Source organism: Ctenocephalides felis, unplaced genomic scaffold, assembly GCF_003426905.1.
Source record: "Ctenocephalides felis isolate EL2017-DRISC unplaced genomic scaffold, ASM342690v1 CF-g0.4_SCAFFOLD_00845, whole genome shotgun sequence".
Classification (NCBI taxonomy): Eukaryota; Metazoa; Arthropoda; class Insecta; order Siphonaptera; family Pulicidae; genus Ctenocephalides; species Ctenocephalides felis.
In genome coordinates, this window is record NW_020536999.1 from 66764686 (window position 1) to 66781705 (window position 17020).

A 17020-nucleotide genomic window follows, 5' to 3' on the forward strand; every position below is an offset into this window, starting at 1 on the left:
TTCGGGTGATTTCAATAGCCACCACTTTGCGTGGGGCAGCAATTATATAGACAAAAGGGGTGCTACAATATATGAGTTAATAGAAGATTATTCTTTTTGTATACTGAATGATGGAAGAACAACAACAATTCAATCAAAATACAAAAGAAGCTCACCAATAGACTTATCATTTTGTTCCAACAATTTAATTAGTTTGTTGGATTGGAATATAGTTAATGAGAGTATTGGATCAGACCATCTCCCAATAATTATAACGGCGAATGTGTATATAAAAACAATGATACACATTAATATAAATAAACGATGGAATATTAAGAAAGCAAATTGGACAAAATTTGAAGAAAATATTGACAAAATGACAACAACCTTTAATCACACAGAAAGCATCCAAGTAAAATATAAATCTATTACAAACATAATAGAAAAAGCAGCAATAAGTAGTATAAAACAAAATAAACAGAATTACATTAGGACTTTTAGACCTACTCCATGGTGGGATGAAGAGTGCATGGAAATCATATCCAAAAGAAAAATAGCATATAAAAAAATGTTAAATAATTTCAACTATAACAACTATATTAATTATCAAAAAATTAATGCAGAGATAAAAATAATGCTTCGCAACAAAAAGAAAAGAAAATGGATAGACTTTACTAACTCCTTGAATAATACCATGCCTATCACACAACTATGGAAAAAAATCAATATATTCTCAAACAGTAAATCTAAAGTAAATTCTTATAATCAAATATCGCAGGATTTTGGATATAATATTTTGAAAAACTATACGCCAGATTATGTTAGAAGTTGCATCCGTCACTACAAGAATGATAGACTTCGAAATCGAAATATTAACGAGGAAGCAATAAATTGTCCAATAAATACCGAAGAACTTGATAATGTTTTGAGAAATAAAAAAGATTCTGCGCCAGGAATGGATAACATCCATTACTCTATGATTTCTAAATCCCCTAGGGAATTTAAAAAAATCATTGTAAATCTGTTTAACGAGATAATTAAAAATAATATGATTCCCGAAGATTGGAGAAATGTTTGTTTGTTACCATTATGTAAGCCCAATAAATCTCCATTTGACGTCAATTCATATAGGCCGATAGCATTAACGTCATGCGTGGCAAAATCATTTGAGAAAATAATTAAAACAAGACTGGAATGGTTTATCGAAAACCAAAATCTATTAAGTCCATTACAAATTGGATTTAGAAAAGGTAAAAGCACTATGGATGTTATAAGCATTATCTCAAACGATATTCATATCTCAAATTCCAATAATAACTACCTCCTATTTATTGCAGTAGATATCGAAAAAGCATACGATAACGTAAACCAGGAAATTCTACAAAATAAAATGCGAAAGTTTAAGATTCCAAAACTTATAATTAATTGCGTTATGAATCTTATTTCACAAAAAAGAATTTATATCAAAACTAAGGAAGGAATTATAGGGCCAAGAACAACAAATACGGGTATTCTCCAAGGGTCAATACTTAGCCCACTACTCTTTAACATTTATACCTCCGATTTGATCAAAATAATAAAATCAAACGATATCAAAATCTTACAGTATGCGGATGATCTGTTTATATATGTAGCAAAACCATCAATTGAGATATGCATAAAGAAGGCTAGTGAAGCAATAAAGAAACTACAAAATTGGCTCAATAAAAACAATCTAAGTATATCCCCAAGTAAAAGTTCAATAACAATATTCACCAGACACAACAAATCATACCAGCAAGACCAAATTAGGTTGGGCAGTTTAGACTTTCCCATTAAAAAATGCGTAAAAATACTCGGTGTTTATTTGGATAACAAAATGAGTTTTAAAAATCACATTCAAGAATTATGCAAAAAGGGTGAAAAAGGTTTAAACATTTTGAGAAAACTAGCGAATACCAGTTGGGGAGCTCACCCAGAATCGTGCTTGATGATATATAAGAGTTTAATAAGATCTCAAATGGACTATGGATGTTTTATTTACGGCACAATAAACTCTTCTGAAATGCAAAAATTAAATAAATTACAATATTCAGCACTTAGATTGAGCCTAGGAGCTCTAAAATCAACTCCTACAAATAGTTTACTTGCGGAAGCAGGTGAAATAACTTTTCAGCTGAGAATACAAATGTTATCAAATAAATATCTTACGAAAAAATTTAATTCGGCATGCGAAGAAATTCCAAATCAATTACAACTGTTATCAAATCACCATATTACCAAAAAATTTTGGTTCAAGAAAAATACTCCACCATTATTATCAAGTTTTTATTTTTTCAAAAAGTTTGATGAATATATAACTATAAATAAGACCATACCACTTTTTGAATTTCCGTGGATAATGCAGTTTGAGAAACCCGATATAATATTTACATCGTTTCCAATTGAACCGAATATTTTAAACATTGGAGTCAGAAACAGGGAATTGGAGACTTACATAAATGAAAAATGGCCTGATCACATACAAATCTATACAGATGGGTCAAGGGGACAAGGAAAAACAGGTGGTGCTATTTACATCCCCAATTTTAATTATAAAAGAAAAGTGAGGTTGCCGGACATTGCATCGATTTTCACTGCAGAAGTATTAGCAATTTATTTAGCATTAGAGTATATCAAGCAAAATAACATCAATAAAGTGATAATTCTTTCGGACAGCAAAGCAGCATTAAAATCTATCAACAAGCCAAATATTAAATCAAATAAACTTATCTTAAAAACTACAGAAATTTTAATACAACTAACTAGAGATAAATTTTCAATCAAATTATTATGGGTAAAAGGTCACTCCAACATATTGGGTAACGACATAGCCGACAATCTTGCGAAAGAGGCATGGGATCTGGACGTGGACCCTTATAAAGTTCCATGTACTGATCTATTTTATTGGATAAAGTCACAAACCATTAAAACTTGGCAAGAGGAGTTTAAAACCTTATCAAAAAGGAAGGGAAGGCTATATGCTACAATTAAGTGGCGGACGTAGCTCAGAGGTAGCATGTCCGACTCACATGCCGGAGATCGATGGTTCGACTCCTGGCGCTTCCAAATAATTGTTTTTGTAGAATACAAGAAAAAATAGAAGTAAATAGGAAAGAAGAAGTTTAGAAGATGAGAAGAACATATTGAGAAACAAGAAGAAGAATGAAATTGGATGAAAGATTAGGATTTAAGAAGAGATAGTATATATATGATGAATGTATAAGAATATATATGTAAGAATTGTATAGAATATGATGAGGAATAAAATGAATAATGTATGTGGCTAAAAATGCTGTAAAGCCGAGGCCAATAAAATTTAAAAAAAAAAAAAAAAAAAAAAATTAATCCATCTCCAAAATTTAATACATGGTTTAATAAAAGGCTAGACATCGACAGAAAATTGATTTCAATTTTCTGTAGAATGCGATTCAATCATACATTGTGCAAGGACCAGTTATACCGGTTTCGGATCGTAGATAATAACAAATGCATATGTGGAGCTGCAGAAACAATTGATCACTTATTTTGGCAATGCCATCTTCATAATGAACATCGTAATAAACTATACAAATGTCTGAGTGAAAAGGGAATGTCATTTCCAATAAATACAGTCATATTAGTCGCTACAAACAATATACAATTTATAAAATCGTTTTGGACTTTATTACTAAATGCAAAATAAAAATTTAAGTTTCTTAATTGATATCTGTGTGTATATGTAGGTATGTGTATGTGTATATATAAATAATATGTGCATGTGTGTATGTGTATATATGTATCGATATGTATAGTTAAGTTTAGATATATGTATATATATATATATATATATATATATATGTGTGTATATATATATATATATAGTTATAATTAATATTATAAATGTCTGTAATGTGCTAGATAACCATAAGGTTGAAGCCAAATAAATAAATAAATAAATAAATAAATAAATGTACATTCATATGATAGCTTACCTTACCTTAGAACATACACAACTAGATATACTTCAAGTAGTAAAACAAATTAGCTTTCGATAATATTAGTGATTGTATGCTTTGTTATCTTGTATGACGTTATATTTAAATATTATAATAAATAATGTCAATACTGCATACGTTAAAATAATTGACGTTATGACTTTGTATACATATTGCAAATTAATATAAATATTGAAACGGTATGTTTGTTAAAATGATTGTAAACCTAATTAAATAATCTACTTAAGAAATATGTTTTAAATTCTGATAAAATAATTTCTTAATGAAGAAAAACATATTTGCAAGATATACTGATCAATTAATTCAAATATTAATTAACAATTTTATGGTTACAGAATACAGAAGTATTCTGAACTTTTTTTAATATGATTATTCATTCGTACTCAAGTTTGCATATATAAAATTATAAAAAAATTGACAATTTACAAAGTATAAAACATTGATATTGTTTAAATTTTAAATGCATAAATATTTACATATTTGACAAAAATAAATATTTACAAATTCTTATAAAAATGAATATATTTTAAAAACTAATTTGCTCTCTGAAAGAAAATACACAGGTGCAAGAAATTGACGCATTCATTTTAGTAAATCCTTAAAGAACCTCAAGTGTAGATGTTCCGTCTTTTATTATCTTTGTTACAATATCTATAATATCTTGTCTGAATTAATTTTAATTGCGAAAAAAAATCATTTCATTTAAAAAATTAAAAAAAATGAAATTAGGTCAAACAGCATTTGTAGACACAGTTTTAGAAGCCTCAACCCAGACGCATAATGTAATACGAACGCGGAATTTAAAACAGGTTTCAGACTTTTGATTCGATTCATTAACAATTTATTGATTACTTTTACTATATGCAATAATATAAAGAAATTTAGAGAAATTAGATGAATATCTATATTTAATCTTTGCAAGATCAAATAGCATGTTAGAAAACTTACAATGCAATTCATCACAATTTTCAAATTCTCAGATGGTTGTCTATCCGTTCAACCATCATAATTTCCTATTTCATAAAATTTGCTGTAGAAATTTATCGCCATTCAGAAATTTCATGTATAGTGAATATTTTAAAAGCAAGTGTCTATTTATTTATAAATATATAACCAATATATCAATAACCGATCAGCCTGGTACACCAATATTACTATGCTGCCTCAGTGAATCCTTTCTACATTTTTAAGTAAGGTGACAATTTTTTATTCCAAACCATTTTGTTAAATTCTTTTTTAAATTATACATAGTATACTATTAAGGATACTATTTATGCATATAATACAAAATACTGTGTAAGGATATTTAAAAATCATATATTTTAAATAAATTATGTTTCTTCGCCAGAATCACTGTCAAGTACAAAACTTTCCATATTTTTCAATTTTTTTTAGTTGTTCGCTTTAGCTTTTCAGTGTTATATAAAATTATTTATAAATTTTAACATTCAACTTTAGTTCCAATTCTGCCGAAGAATAGACCAATGCTAAGGCAAAGCTATGTTACGCTGTTATTCCATATAAAATGGTACTAAAAAATGTCAAAATGCTATATATGCTGTTAAAATCCAACCCAGAAAACGCAGAAGAGTCAAAAAAGAATTTTATCATAAGTGCATCTTTCTGATGTGTCATAATAACACAAGCAAAAAGATAGATCTCAAACGCCTGACTGCACAGCAAATTAGTAGCATTTTGACAATTTTTGGTACCATTTCATATGAAAAAAGCATAAAATAGCGTTGCCATTACATTGGTCTAATTCACGGCAGAATTGGTCCATTAATTTCAACCTATACTTTTCAAAAATTTGAAATAATCACGGACAAAAACTCCGAGACGAATGTTGCCCCTTCAAAAACCCAGGACGCAAGATGGAAATCCTGAACTGTCTCGGCCAATCCTCGACAAAAATCACCTTATATGTTTACTGCTTATTTATTTGTTTTAGTTCATTGAATATTATCTTAACGTAAAACCTTAACATAAATTGCTTGTATTTTCATTAGATAAAAACATTTGCGTATTGCTTTTAGAACACAATCACAGTCGAATAACAGTTTAACAGGCTAACAGTTTAATTTGTATAATTTGCAACCATTTGTAGCTAGAACTGAAGCAGCTTAAAATTTCAATAAGATTACAACAAAAATGCTTTAAATTTGATTTTACCAACGACTATTCAAAATTGAGCAACCGAAAATTACACGGTTGAGAAAAGACAAGAAAAACAAAAACTCATTTCAAAATAACACCAGAGTCGCTTAATTACCCCATTAAGTGGTTAAAAATACCTGTTAAAACATATGCTAAACATATTATACCTTCACAACAAAAACATAATTTTAAATTTATAGGTAAATAAGCGTGCGTATTTTTAACCTTTTAGTCTTTATTCAAATCAAGAACTAATTGCATCACATGCTTAAAAGAACAGGTAAAACTTTGTTTGAAGAATAACAAAATTTAATTTAACGACCACGACTCATACTCATGTGTGTGCAAAAATAAATCTCCATTGAATTGAAAAGGACAATATGAAAAAATAATGAAATCATTTTTTTTTTCAAAAAATCATCATGAAAATTGCGTTTTGTGCACTTAAATGCATTAATTTAAAAAAAAAATAGATTGTTATGATTAAGATTGAATAAAATATAATTACACTAAATATAAGTAAAATTAGAAATATCAACAAAAATGACAAATTAATACGATCAAATTAGAGTTACAAAGTTAGAACTGTGAAGGACTTCTGTCTATTTTTTGCAATCTCTATTGATCCAGTGTTGCAATTTAAACTAGTGATGCATGGCATCGTGCCTTAAGGCAAATTGCTGAAACTGTCCGTACAATAAGAAACACTCATGAAATATTGAATGTTTTTAAATAGATTATTATAAGTTATGTAACTTGCATTATTCATATTTTATAGACAAATTATAAGAGCTTATAAAATCGACGACTATAAAATAATCAAAAATCAAGCGGAGTTAGAGTTGGGGGATCTTATCTCATATTTCAAAAAATTATATAAACTGAATTGCAAAGCTAAAATTATTTATTTTAACTTTGTCATTTAAGTCAGCTCTAGAATTTTGACTAAAATTTTCTACTCCGCAATTTTAGCTCCGAATCTCCGAAACGTCTGAACCTGCTTTTGCCAAAAACTAATCAGCACATCTCATCACTAATAGGTTTAGAACGTTTTTTTATTGATTCCAATCGGTTGATCCGTGCGCCCGAAACCGTGGATGAAAAATTGTATTGTACAAAACTTACTCACACATACACATACATGCATTTTTTCTAAGGTATGCTAAAATGTTCAGAAATCCCTGAAACGTGAAGATATGCAAACATTTTCATTTCCAATTTTAGGATTGTTAAAACTTACCCTACGCGATAATTGCAAGTAAATTAGTATTAATATTTATTGTTTTTAGATATTTATAAATAAATATAGATAGTTCTTGTACTACAAAGAAGTAGTCATTAAAATCAACACATGTTTTCTATGTGAAATCAGATCTATTGTTTATAAAATGCAATGCTTAGTTTTTTTAGATGGTCAATAGTGTATAAATATTGATTATTATTGATCATAATTTGCAAACTCATGTGTATAAACATTATCAGCATTATTTATTTACCTTAAATATTTCTTTGCAAAAAATAAACACGATTGTGTATGAAGGCCTAATCTTAGTATTATATTTTGCATGTGTAAGTTTTAAAATTATTTTTATTGATAGTTTAGATTTAGAAGATAATTGGTTGTGGCAAAAATAAAAAAAGAAGAATATGCACTTTAAAACTTTATTAATAGATTTTTTTAATTAAGAAAATCTTATTTTAGAATCTTCAAGTAATTAAGTGCCAAAAATAATTGTTTTTCTAATAACCATTTTCATGAGACATAGTATATATTCAAGGTTTATAAATATCAATCGATAAAAATAAAACACAGAGATCATCTATAATTAATTTTAAGCTCTATAAATAGATGAATCCCAAGCAATCTCAAGTCTATATTTGATCGCAATGTTTTCGTTAAGTTTGTTTATCAGCAATTGTTATTGCGCAACTTAAGAACAATAACTAATTGTTCCAAGATTGTAAATGTTGTCAATTTATTTTTATTATCAAATATGCAATCTTTGCCAAACCCATGCTTTCGATATATTAACCATCAACAACAATCAAATTAACGATATAAACGTCATCGCTTTTTTAACATGAAATATTCCTATATTAAAATAATTCTGTGAACGAGAAAATATTCCGATATTATATACATAAGAAAAATTTGCGCATTTCAAATTGCCGAAACAATAGAGTGCATTATGAGAAGAGCTAAATAAATTAGCATTAAATGAAATGCACCGGCCTGATGTTAAAAATAACGATGGTAAGATGAGGCCTAATTTCATTGATTGCATTTTAAATATTCGGAAAAATATAAAATATATATAGAAAGCTTGATACAAATTTACGCAGTGAGAATTACAAATAGAGCAAAAGAACTTTTACAATTTGTTACTAAAAATGTAATTTTTGGGAAAAAATCGTCTTCAAGAAAATATTTTGAATCTTATAACCATTTTTTTATAAACTTACACAAATATACTAAAAAAACCCTTTTACCTTTACTATTAAAGTAGAAGTCATAAGCCCTTACTCCAGAAATTGCATTTATAATTCAATTAATAAAAAATATTTAATTTTTCTAATATATTAAATATTGATCAACATTTTAGTATTCGCTTCAAGAAAAACAATCATTTTCGCTTGCTTGTTGTTTCCCAGTTTTGTACATGATTGTTGTTCATTTTGAAATTACTTATAATTACAAAAATTGATAACTTCTGGAAAAACTTCTTCAAGAAAACAAGAATTAAATTTGATGAATTAGTTAGTCAAGTTATCATGAAATAATATAATTATCATATACACATTTATAATAAGTTTAAATGCAGATGCAATGCTATGAAAGCACGTGGTTGAGCTTTTGAAATGCACGTGGAGTTTTAGCTGTCTCCATCTATGAGCTAAAGATTTAAACCGAAACCGAAGAGTTGCATGAAAACACTATAGAGGACATTTCTCTACATGAATATAGGATAAGAACCTACTATAGTGAAGTTATCATTAGCCAGTGAACTGTAATTGACGAATATACTCGTCATGGAGAAATGGCAGAATTTTGTGTATCCTTCACGCAACCATTGACAAATTAGTGACCATTGGCTTATTTAGTTTGCAATTTTTGAAAAAAAAAAACATATTTTTTCAAGATATTTAGAGATATTTCAAGATATTTTGATACCACGCTGATATAAAATAAATAGTTGTAAGTGGCATTCAACTTGAAAAACAATATTTTACCTCAATTCTGCCGACGCACATTTGTGGGCAGAGTTTGAGTAGTGCGCCACAGTTAACTGGTTAAATTAAATCCTTACGAATAGAGGTTGAGTTAACATCTAACTAATAATTATATAACATTTTTAAATTAAAAATAGTGTAAAATGAGTAATACTCATTGGCATTCGATTCAATTGACTTTTCAATTTTCAATTGACTTTATTTATTTAATTTTGTTAAATGTGATGCATGAGATTAAGTTTTAGAAGTGGATTTCATAACATCAAGTATATAACTTGGCTAAAAAAGTTTATTTAGTACAATGTAGAATTGTTCACAAAAAAGAGGAAATGCGAATACTAACAAACAAGTTTTTGAATAAAAGTATTTATATTCGACGTTTTGGAACTGGACTAGAGGTGGGTCGTTGACGGTTTTGCCGTCAACGAAACGAAACGGTTATCGGGGTTTCGTCAACTAGTTAAATAACTAGTTATTTTTCAACTATAGTTATTTTTAACGATTCAACGCTGGCAACGTTAAGAAACTGATAGTTGAAATAACTGTTTCATTGAAAGTTGGTAATATGAAGTTTGTTCTTATAAAAGTCAAGTTGACGTTGGATTTGATGAATAAAAAGAAATAAATGTGAATTGTCACATTTATTACACACACACACACATATATATATATATATATATATATATATATAATAAATAAAGGTTTAATTTAAAAAACTTAAATATTTTCATTACAGCAAAGCCATATACTAAAACATCGAATTTACATGTTATATAAAAATAGCAATATAAAAATGTATGGTTATATAAAATGTTATGAAAAATAAAAATCAATTTTCAGGTTTAGTTTAAAAAAATTATTACAAGACAAATGCTATGAGATTTTCATGAAAAATATTAACCATTGAAAACTATAATAAATGTAACTGATTTTCTAAAATTAAACGATTTGGCGCGTGTTGCAAGTTTCTTTTAAGATGTACATGTACATTTGCAAGCAGTAGCCTAACAATAAGCGATTTTCATAGTATTGGTTGATCCTTTCCGACGCAGGTACCTGCCTACGTTCGTTTTCGACAACAAACGAATTCCTATATCGTTGAAAAAACTAACTGGCCGCCATGTTTTCAACTGTTTCGAAACTAGTTGATTTTCAACTAGTTATTTCGTTGCGACGAAACGGTTAGTTAGTTAACGAAGAAGAAACGGTTGAAAATAACCGTTCGTTGATTCAACGCCCATCACTAAACTGGACATGCTCAATCTTCAAGATTTTTATCAAAAATAAATTATGTTGATATTATATTGAACAATATTAAAATATTTAATATCATAACCTTCCCAACATTACCCGATATGTATATAATTTCCATGATTTTAATTGATTTGACATGCTATTGTTCATTATAATATCAATATACTTTAATTTTGATAGAAAACTTGAAGATAGAACATGCCCAGTTCCGAAATGTCGAATATACTTACTTATTTTTAAAAACTTGTTTGTTATTATTAAGAATTCCTCTTTTCTTATTCTATGTGATATGTGACAAAATTAGCAACCAAACTGTTTTAACCAAGTTTTATAGTTGATTTTATGAAATTCACTTCTAAAACCTAAATCTCATGCATCATATAACAAAATTCAATAAATAAAGTCAATGGAATCAAATGCCAATAAGTATTATTCATACTATTAATTCGTATTTTTCATACAAAATCATAGATTTTTTGTCGATTTCAGATTATTTTTGAAAGCAGCTTTTATCCTCAAATATATTTTATGAGCCAATTCTCCGGTAAAATAGACCATAACACAGCATTGTAATGGCAACGATATGTTAAGCTACTTTCTTCATATAAAATGATAGTAAAAACTGTCAAAATGCTATGTATTTGCTGTACATTTAGGCGTTTTACACATAAAACCTAACTTCACACATGTGTTATTAATGCACACCAGAAAGATGCAGTTATAGCATTTTTGTTTGACATTAGTACGTTCTTTAGGTTAAGTTTTAAATCTAAAACGCCTAACTTCACAGCAAAAGCATAGCATTTTAACAGTGTTTACTACCATTTTATATGAAGAAAGCAGCTTAACAAAGCGTTACCATAACAACGCTGTAAGGGGCGTCCATTAATCACGTGATCGATTTTTTATGGATTTTTGGTGATACGTCGTGATGTTCAGAATTACCCCCTCTCCACCACAAAAAATCACGTGTATTTTTAGTCACTAAAATTTTCCGAACAAATTTTTGCATTTACGAAAAAACGTAACATTTGTTTTTTTTTGAAAATTTAGGTGAAAAATAAATGCATGTGATATCTTATTAGACCCTTCCCCCCATGTAATTTTTCGTGATATTTTGTCAAACCCCCTAAATCCTCACGTGATCAAGGAATTGGCCCCATAGTTGATAAAACTCTACTGCTCCATCTACAATCGGTGTGTATCCAACATAATGAAGTTGTTCGAGACTCATAGAGCGCGCGAATGTTTTTCAGCATATACAAAACATACATGTTGAAACTGTAGACCAGCGGTCGGAAAATAGTGGTAAATTACGCCAAATGAGGTGAAAATGAAATTTTTGAGGTAAAAAGTATGTATTGTATGTAATGTATTTACGTAGTTCTCCGATTAGGGATAAACTCTCTAGGCCATGGGGGTAATATCAACAAACAAAAATATTTTGGGGTAATGATTAAAAAAGTTCCCCTACCGCTGCTATAGACCCATATATATACACATACTGGAATAGTAGCAGTAACATATCTTTCTAAAAAGCTTTCAATTAAGAAATTTTATGCAATAAAATATTGTGATGTTATTAAGATAATATGTATTATGTGTTATTAAGAATGTAAAGAAAAAGTAACAAGAAAAAAAGTATGATTTAAAAATTGATTTACTTAGGATGGATTAACTATCAATCAGTTTATAGTTTCCGAGCATACTATCAACAATTATTGTTTTTTTAACTATTTTATGTATATAATTTTATAAAATAATTTCCATTAATCAACTTACCTGTCTCAAGCCTGGTACATCTCCGACAGCAGTTCCATCATCAGCCCTAACCCAAATAATTTCTGGTTTAGGAGACCCTGATGCTGCACATTCTACTGTTGCTCCTGTGGTATTAGAAAAGTCAACTCGATTTGGGGGTTCTCGTGTGTAGACTGGTCCTGCACTGTCGTCATTGGCAAAAACTAAGAAAATTAAGAAAAGAAATATTTATATAAAATTGCTATACAAATAATGCAAATAGTAGATCCAAAGGCAAATGACTTAATGACCTATTCATCTAACCTTATTACATAGCTAATAAATAAATCATGACGAATTCAATTATATTATTAATCGAATTCCTTATATTATATCTTATTGATTTTTGAACACGTTAAGAGCATGTTGCATTATTACGGATTCCTTATAGCAGGAACGTGGCATTTACAAATCACGCCCTTAATGTTTTCATTCGATCCACGATAACAAGGATACAGGTCCTGGATAATATCCCTTTCTATGCGATTTTGTCACGCTATTCTAGAACTTCAAATGTAGGGTGCAGCAATAAGAGAAATAAATTGCTGTTCTAAGAAAAATATTTGACATGAAACAATTCGAAAATGTAGGCCGAAAAATTAATTAATTAATTATATGTGTAGCTCTATTAAATCGAAAAGCGCCATATAAATAAAACCAAAGCAGTTTAATACTATATCCAGATCCGTATGCATTTATCTATTTCTTTTCCCAGGTCATCAGTGCAATAATAATACTATAACAAAAGTCATTTCTTTATGTTAACAAATTATTTTATATAATAAGTATTGCTCATATCACCGTGCTAATAAATAATTTGTATAATAAATGTATATGAGTATTTTGTAGTGGCGGTATGTGTGTAAAATAATCGAAATGTATAAAAATTAAAGAATTAGAATTAAAAGTGAATTGAAATAAAATGTAGATGAAATGAGAAGTATAGTAGAAGAAGTAAGAAGTGTTTAGAAGAAGAAATGAGAAGATAATAAAGAAGAAGAAAGAAGAATTGAAGATAAGTTAAAAAATATAGAAAGAATAGGATTATATGAAGAAGATGACAGTATAAAATTGAAGATTGCACAGGATATATGATTGTATAGAATAATGAAGGTGGCTAAATGCTCGAGTAAGCGAGGCTAATAAAATTAAAAAAAAAATAATAAAAAAAGTATTTTGTAAAATAGACAATACAATAGACAATAATATACAATACTAATATATAAATACATACTATATGGCGTGCCTAATCCTTGTTGAGTGAAATAAATTAAATAATTTATGCCTAATTTAATAAAAGCTTAAATTTTATATAATAAATTTAATGATATAACTTAATATTTCTTAATATCAATAAAATGATATATGAACTAAAAATAGTATTTACAGTAAGCATTTGTGCAATTATCAAACATGAAAATCATGCTAGATAATGAAGCCATTAGTAATTGAAATCATTAAATGTACAATTGTCAAACACATGTGCAATTGTTTAAGTTCTAAAACGAAATGTTTGTTTTGCACAATATTTTGAAATCGGTTCAATTATTGATAACTTAGTTTTAGTTACAAGTATTTGGTTTTATTCTATATAGTCAGGTGCTCTACTAAATAATCTACTGAATCTACTGAAATTTACACAGGTTAGGTGTTTCAAAAAATAGATTTATATAGTACGGTGTGGTGTATGTGTGTGTGTAGTATGTATGTATATATGTATGGATACAAATTTTCGACCACAATTTCGAGAGCACGGATCAACCGATTTGAATGATTCAAGACCATTCGATTCGTATTGAAGGGGAGAGGTGCTGATAAGTTTTTGGAAAAAGCCAAAAGAAACGGAGCAAAAAGGGTAAAAAACGATAATTCAGTTTTTGAGAGAACGGAGCTTCCGATTCAAATAAATAAAAAAACATTTAACTTGTATTGACTAAATGACTATTTGATTAGTTTTTCGGACATGCAGGTTCAGCTGTTTCGGAGATCCAACAAAAAAAAAGTGAAAAAAATGCCATTTGGCGGTCAAAAACGATCATTAGACATATGCACATCAAATAATCAGATATTGTGTATGAAAAATTTAGGATGTTGTGATTGCTTGCCTTATGAAGCACCAATTGTAAATACTTTGATTAGAACTGTATATATTTATTTTATATTAATAACAAGTTATAAGTATATTTACAATAATTTTAATACTTTTGATTACGTTCTGACTGATTGATTGATTTGTATAAATTTCTGATAGATGATTTTTTGTTTATATATCAATATAGCCGCATGCTTTGATTGGCGCGAACATTCTCCCGGCCTTGAAATATAGATTTCAAAATAATTGGTAATCTTCATTAATGTGAATTAATTAAGTAGATGTTAGTGGTTTTGGTAACACTCAAATTTAATGAACTGCATTTCTTGATTCTTATTGGAAATCATAGTTTATCTTTCTTTTTTTAAGTGCTATAAGACCAATCAGTAATAATCAGTTCAGTATTCTCTAAATTGTCTTATAGGAGCACTGTGACATTTTCTCCTTAAACTGAATATTATGGTTGCATTTGCAGACGAAAAAAGTTTGCATATTTGACTCCATATTCCACATGCTCTTGTGTTTTGAAGTTGCTGAAGTTGAGGTTTAAGATTTTTGAATATGGAAGTGATCAGTATCTTTTGTATCGGAGTTTAAGCAATATTCAACTATGTTCCGATCTGTGTCTGAATTCTTCCGAAGTGTGAATAATTTGAGGTTTGAAATATAAGCCATGATTGAATATGATTCCACGATATAGTTTCTTTTCCATGTTATTCGTAATCTTGTTTTAGTTCGATTTATTTGCAAAAGTTTATAACATTTCATAGCAAATCTTATTGTTTTTGTTTATGAATAAATTTTGCAAGATTTATGCATCAACCATTTTGTCGCTAAATCAGATATTAGTTCGAATATAATACTATATTCATTATATCTTGTGTTTAAGAGACATGCGATAAAAAATAACATAGAAAAGCCTCCATTTTTTCATTTAATCTTGTTAACAAATATAAGTAGTAAAGATATAATATTTAAATACACATGTGTAGGTATGGTATCGATAATTGATAGATGAATGGATTTTTGGACAGCGCTATGGGGTGACATTTGTAATAAGTTAAAGTTTTAGGTTTGAGTTTTGATTTGAACCCCAACGTGCAAAATTCCATTTCACTAAGAATGATGTAAATGTCTTTAGTTTTAAATATTTGTTAATGCGTACTTAAGTTAGGTATGTCTTGCTTGATTGTTAGAACCAATGTTTTTGCAATGGTTTGTTAATGCGTACTTAAGTAAGGATGTTTTGCTTGATTGTCATGACTTGTTTTGATTTTATCAATTTATTAAGTGATTATTCATTTTGTTAATCATTAATAAACTCTGTGATGTTCTGTTCTTTGTCATTTTAGTATTTGAACAAAGTTGAGATTCATATTACGTACCAGTTTAATGAGTACATGCTAAACTTGCAATTCAGATTCATATTTCAATCGCAAAAATTGCAAAATTGTTAATCGTGCGATGCAGTCTTTAGTTAGAAGTCAAGGTGGACCTTGGCGCATTGCAAAGCTTTAGTACACTACAATGATTTAATAAATTGTACGTAACCAGTAGTTTTGCATACATTTCTGTTTTGAATAAATAAAATATATTCGCAAAAGCGATTTTATATTTATAAAAATAGAGATTTTAATCATATTAGAGTGATAGTAAGATCGCTCCAATATAATTTTTTATCAAACGCGATACTAATGCCCGTTTCATTTTTCGCGCAAGAATTTTTAATAATTGTACCTCACTTAGTTTGAGGTATAAGAATGCTATGTGTTTTGATAGTGCTATTCTAGACTTTTCCACTATCAATTTTATTTTATAGCTAGAATTTGAAGTGAAAAACACATTCATTCGCGCGCTATATGTATAGATATGTAATTTCATGCTTAGACGATTTGGAGTTGGAAAGAAAAGTTTGAATGGTTAGAATTCAATTCATAAAGATTGAGTTTAGCTTGCGTTAAAATGTTAGTGAGGTTGTTAATAAAAAATTTCATTATTGTATCAGCTGTAGTTAATGAACTATTAACGTTAAATAATTTCTGGAGATTTCGAATATTTTTAGATGTTCAGTTATGCTTTGTTTAGGTGATTCTTCTGAACATCGTATTGATAAGAACGTATGTTGTTGATTCATGTTTATGTTGTTATTGGAGGTTTTCCCCGAATTGTTTGGTTAATCTTTCTGTCGTTTATCTGAACTAAAACTTGTTCGATCACTCTCTTTGTATCGACCGTTAGTATTGAAGTATAAATTTTAAATTTGTTTTAATGAAACAGATTTCGTTTCGGATATTCGGTCTAACAAGTTGTAGCTCAGTTAACAGCACACTTGTATCGGATTTACAAGGTGCTTCCAAAATACGCGAAAATTAGTTGTTAAATTGATTGACTTTAACACGTCTTCATGAGGTAAATATAAACTTATTTTAGGTATGCTTGCGTTTATGAAGTTATCATATTCGGTGAATTGGTTTCTGTTTGCAAGTGAAAT

General features: G+C 28.5%; 1 protein-coding gene across 1 annotated transcript in view; it reads right to left on the minus strand.

Moving 5' to 3' along the window:
- Nucleotides 1-17020, minus strand: part of LOC113373543 (Down syndrome cell adhesion molecule-like protein Dscam2) — a 273188-nt gene that overhangs the window by 194847 nt on the left and 61321 nt on the right. The window contains exon 2 of the mRNA XM_026613836.1: nucleotides 12420-12601. Within this exon, the coding sequence (XP_026469621.1) occupies nucleotides 12420-12601 (182 nt within the window). The remainder of the gene's footprint in view (nucleotides 1-12419; nucleotides 12602-17020) is intronic.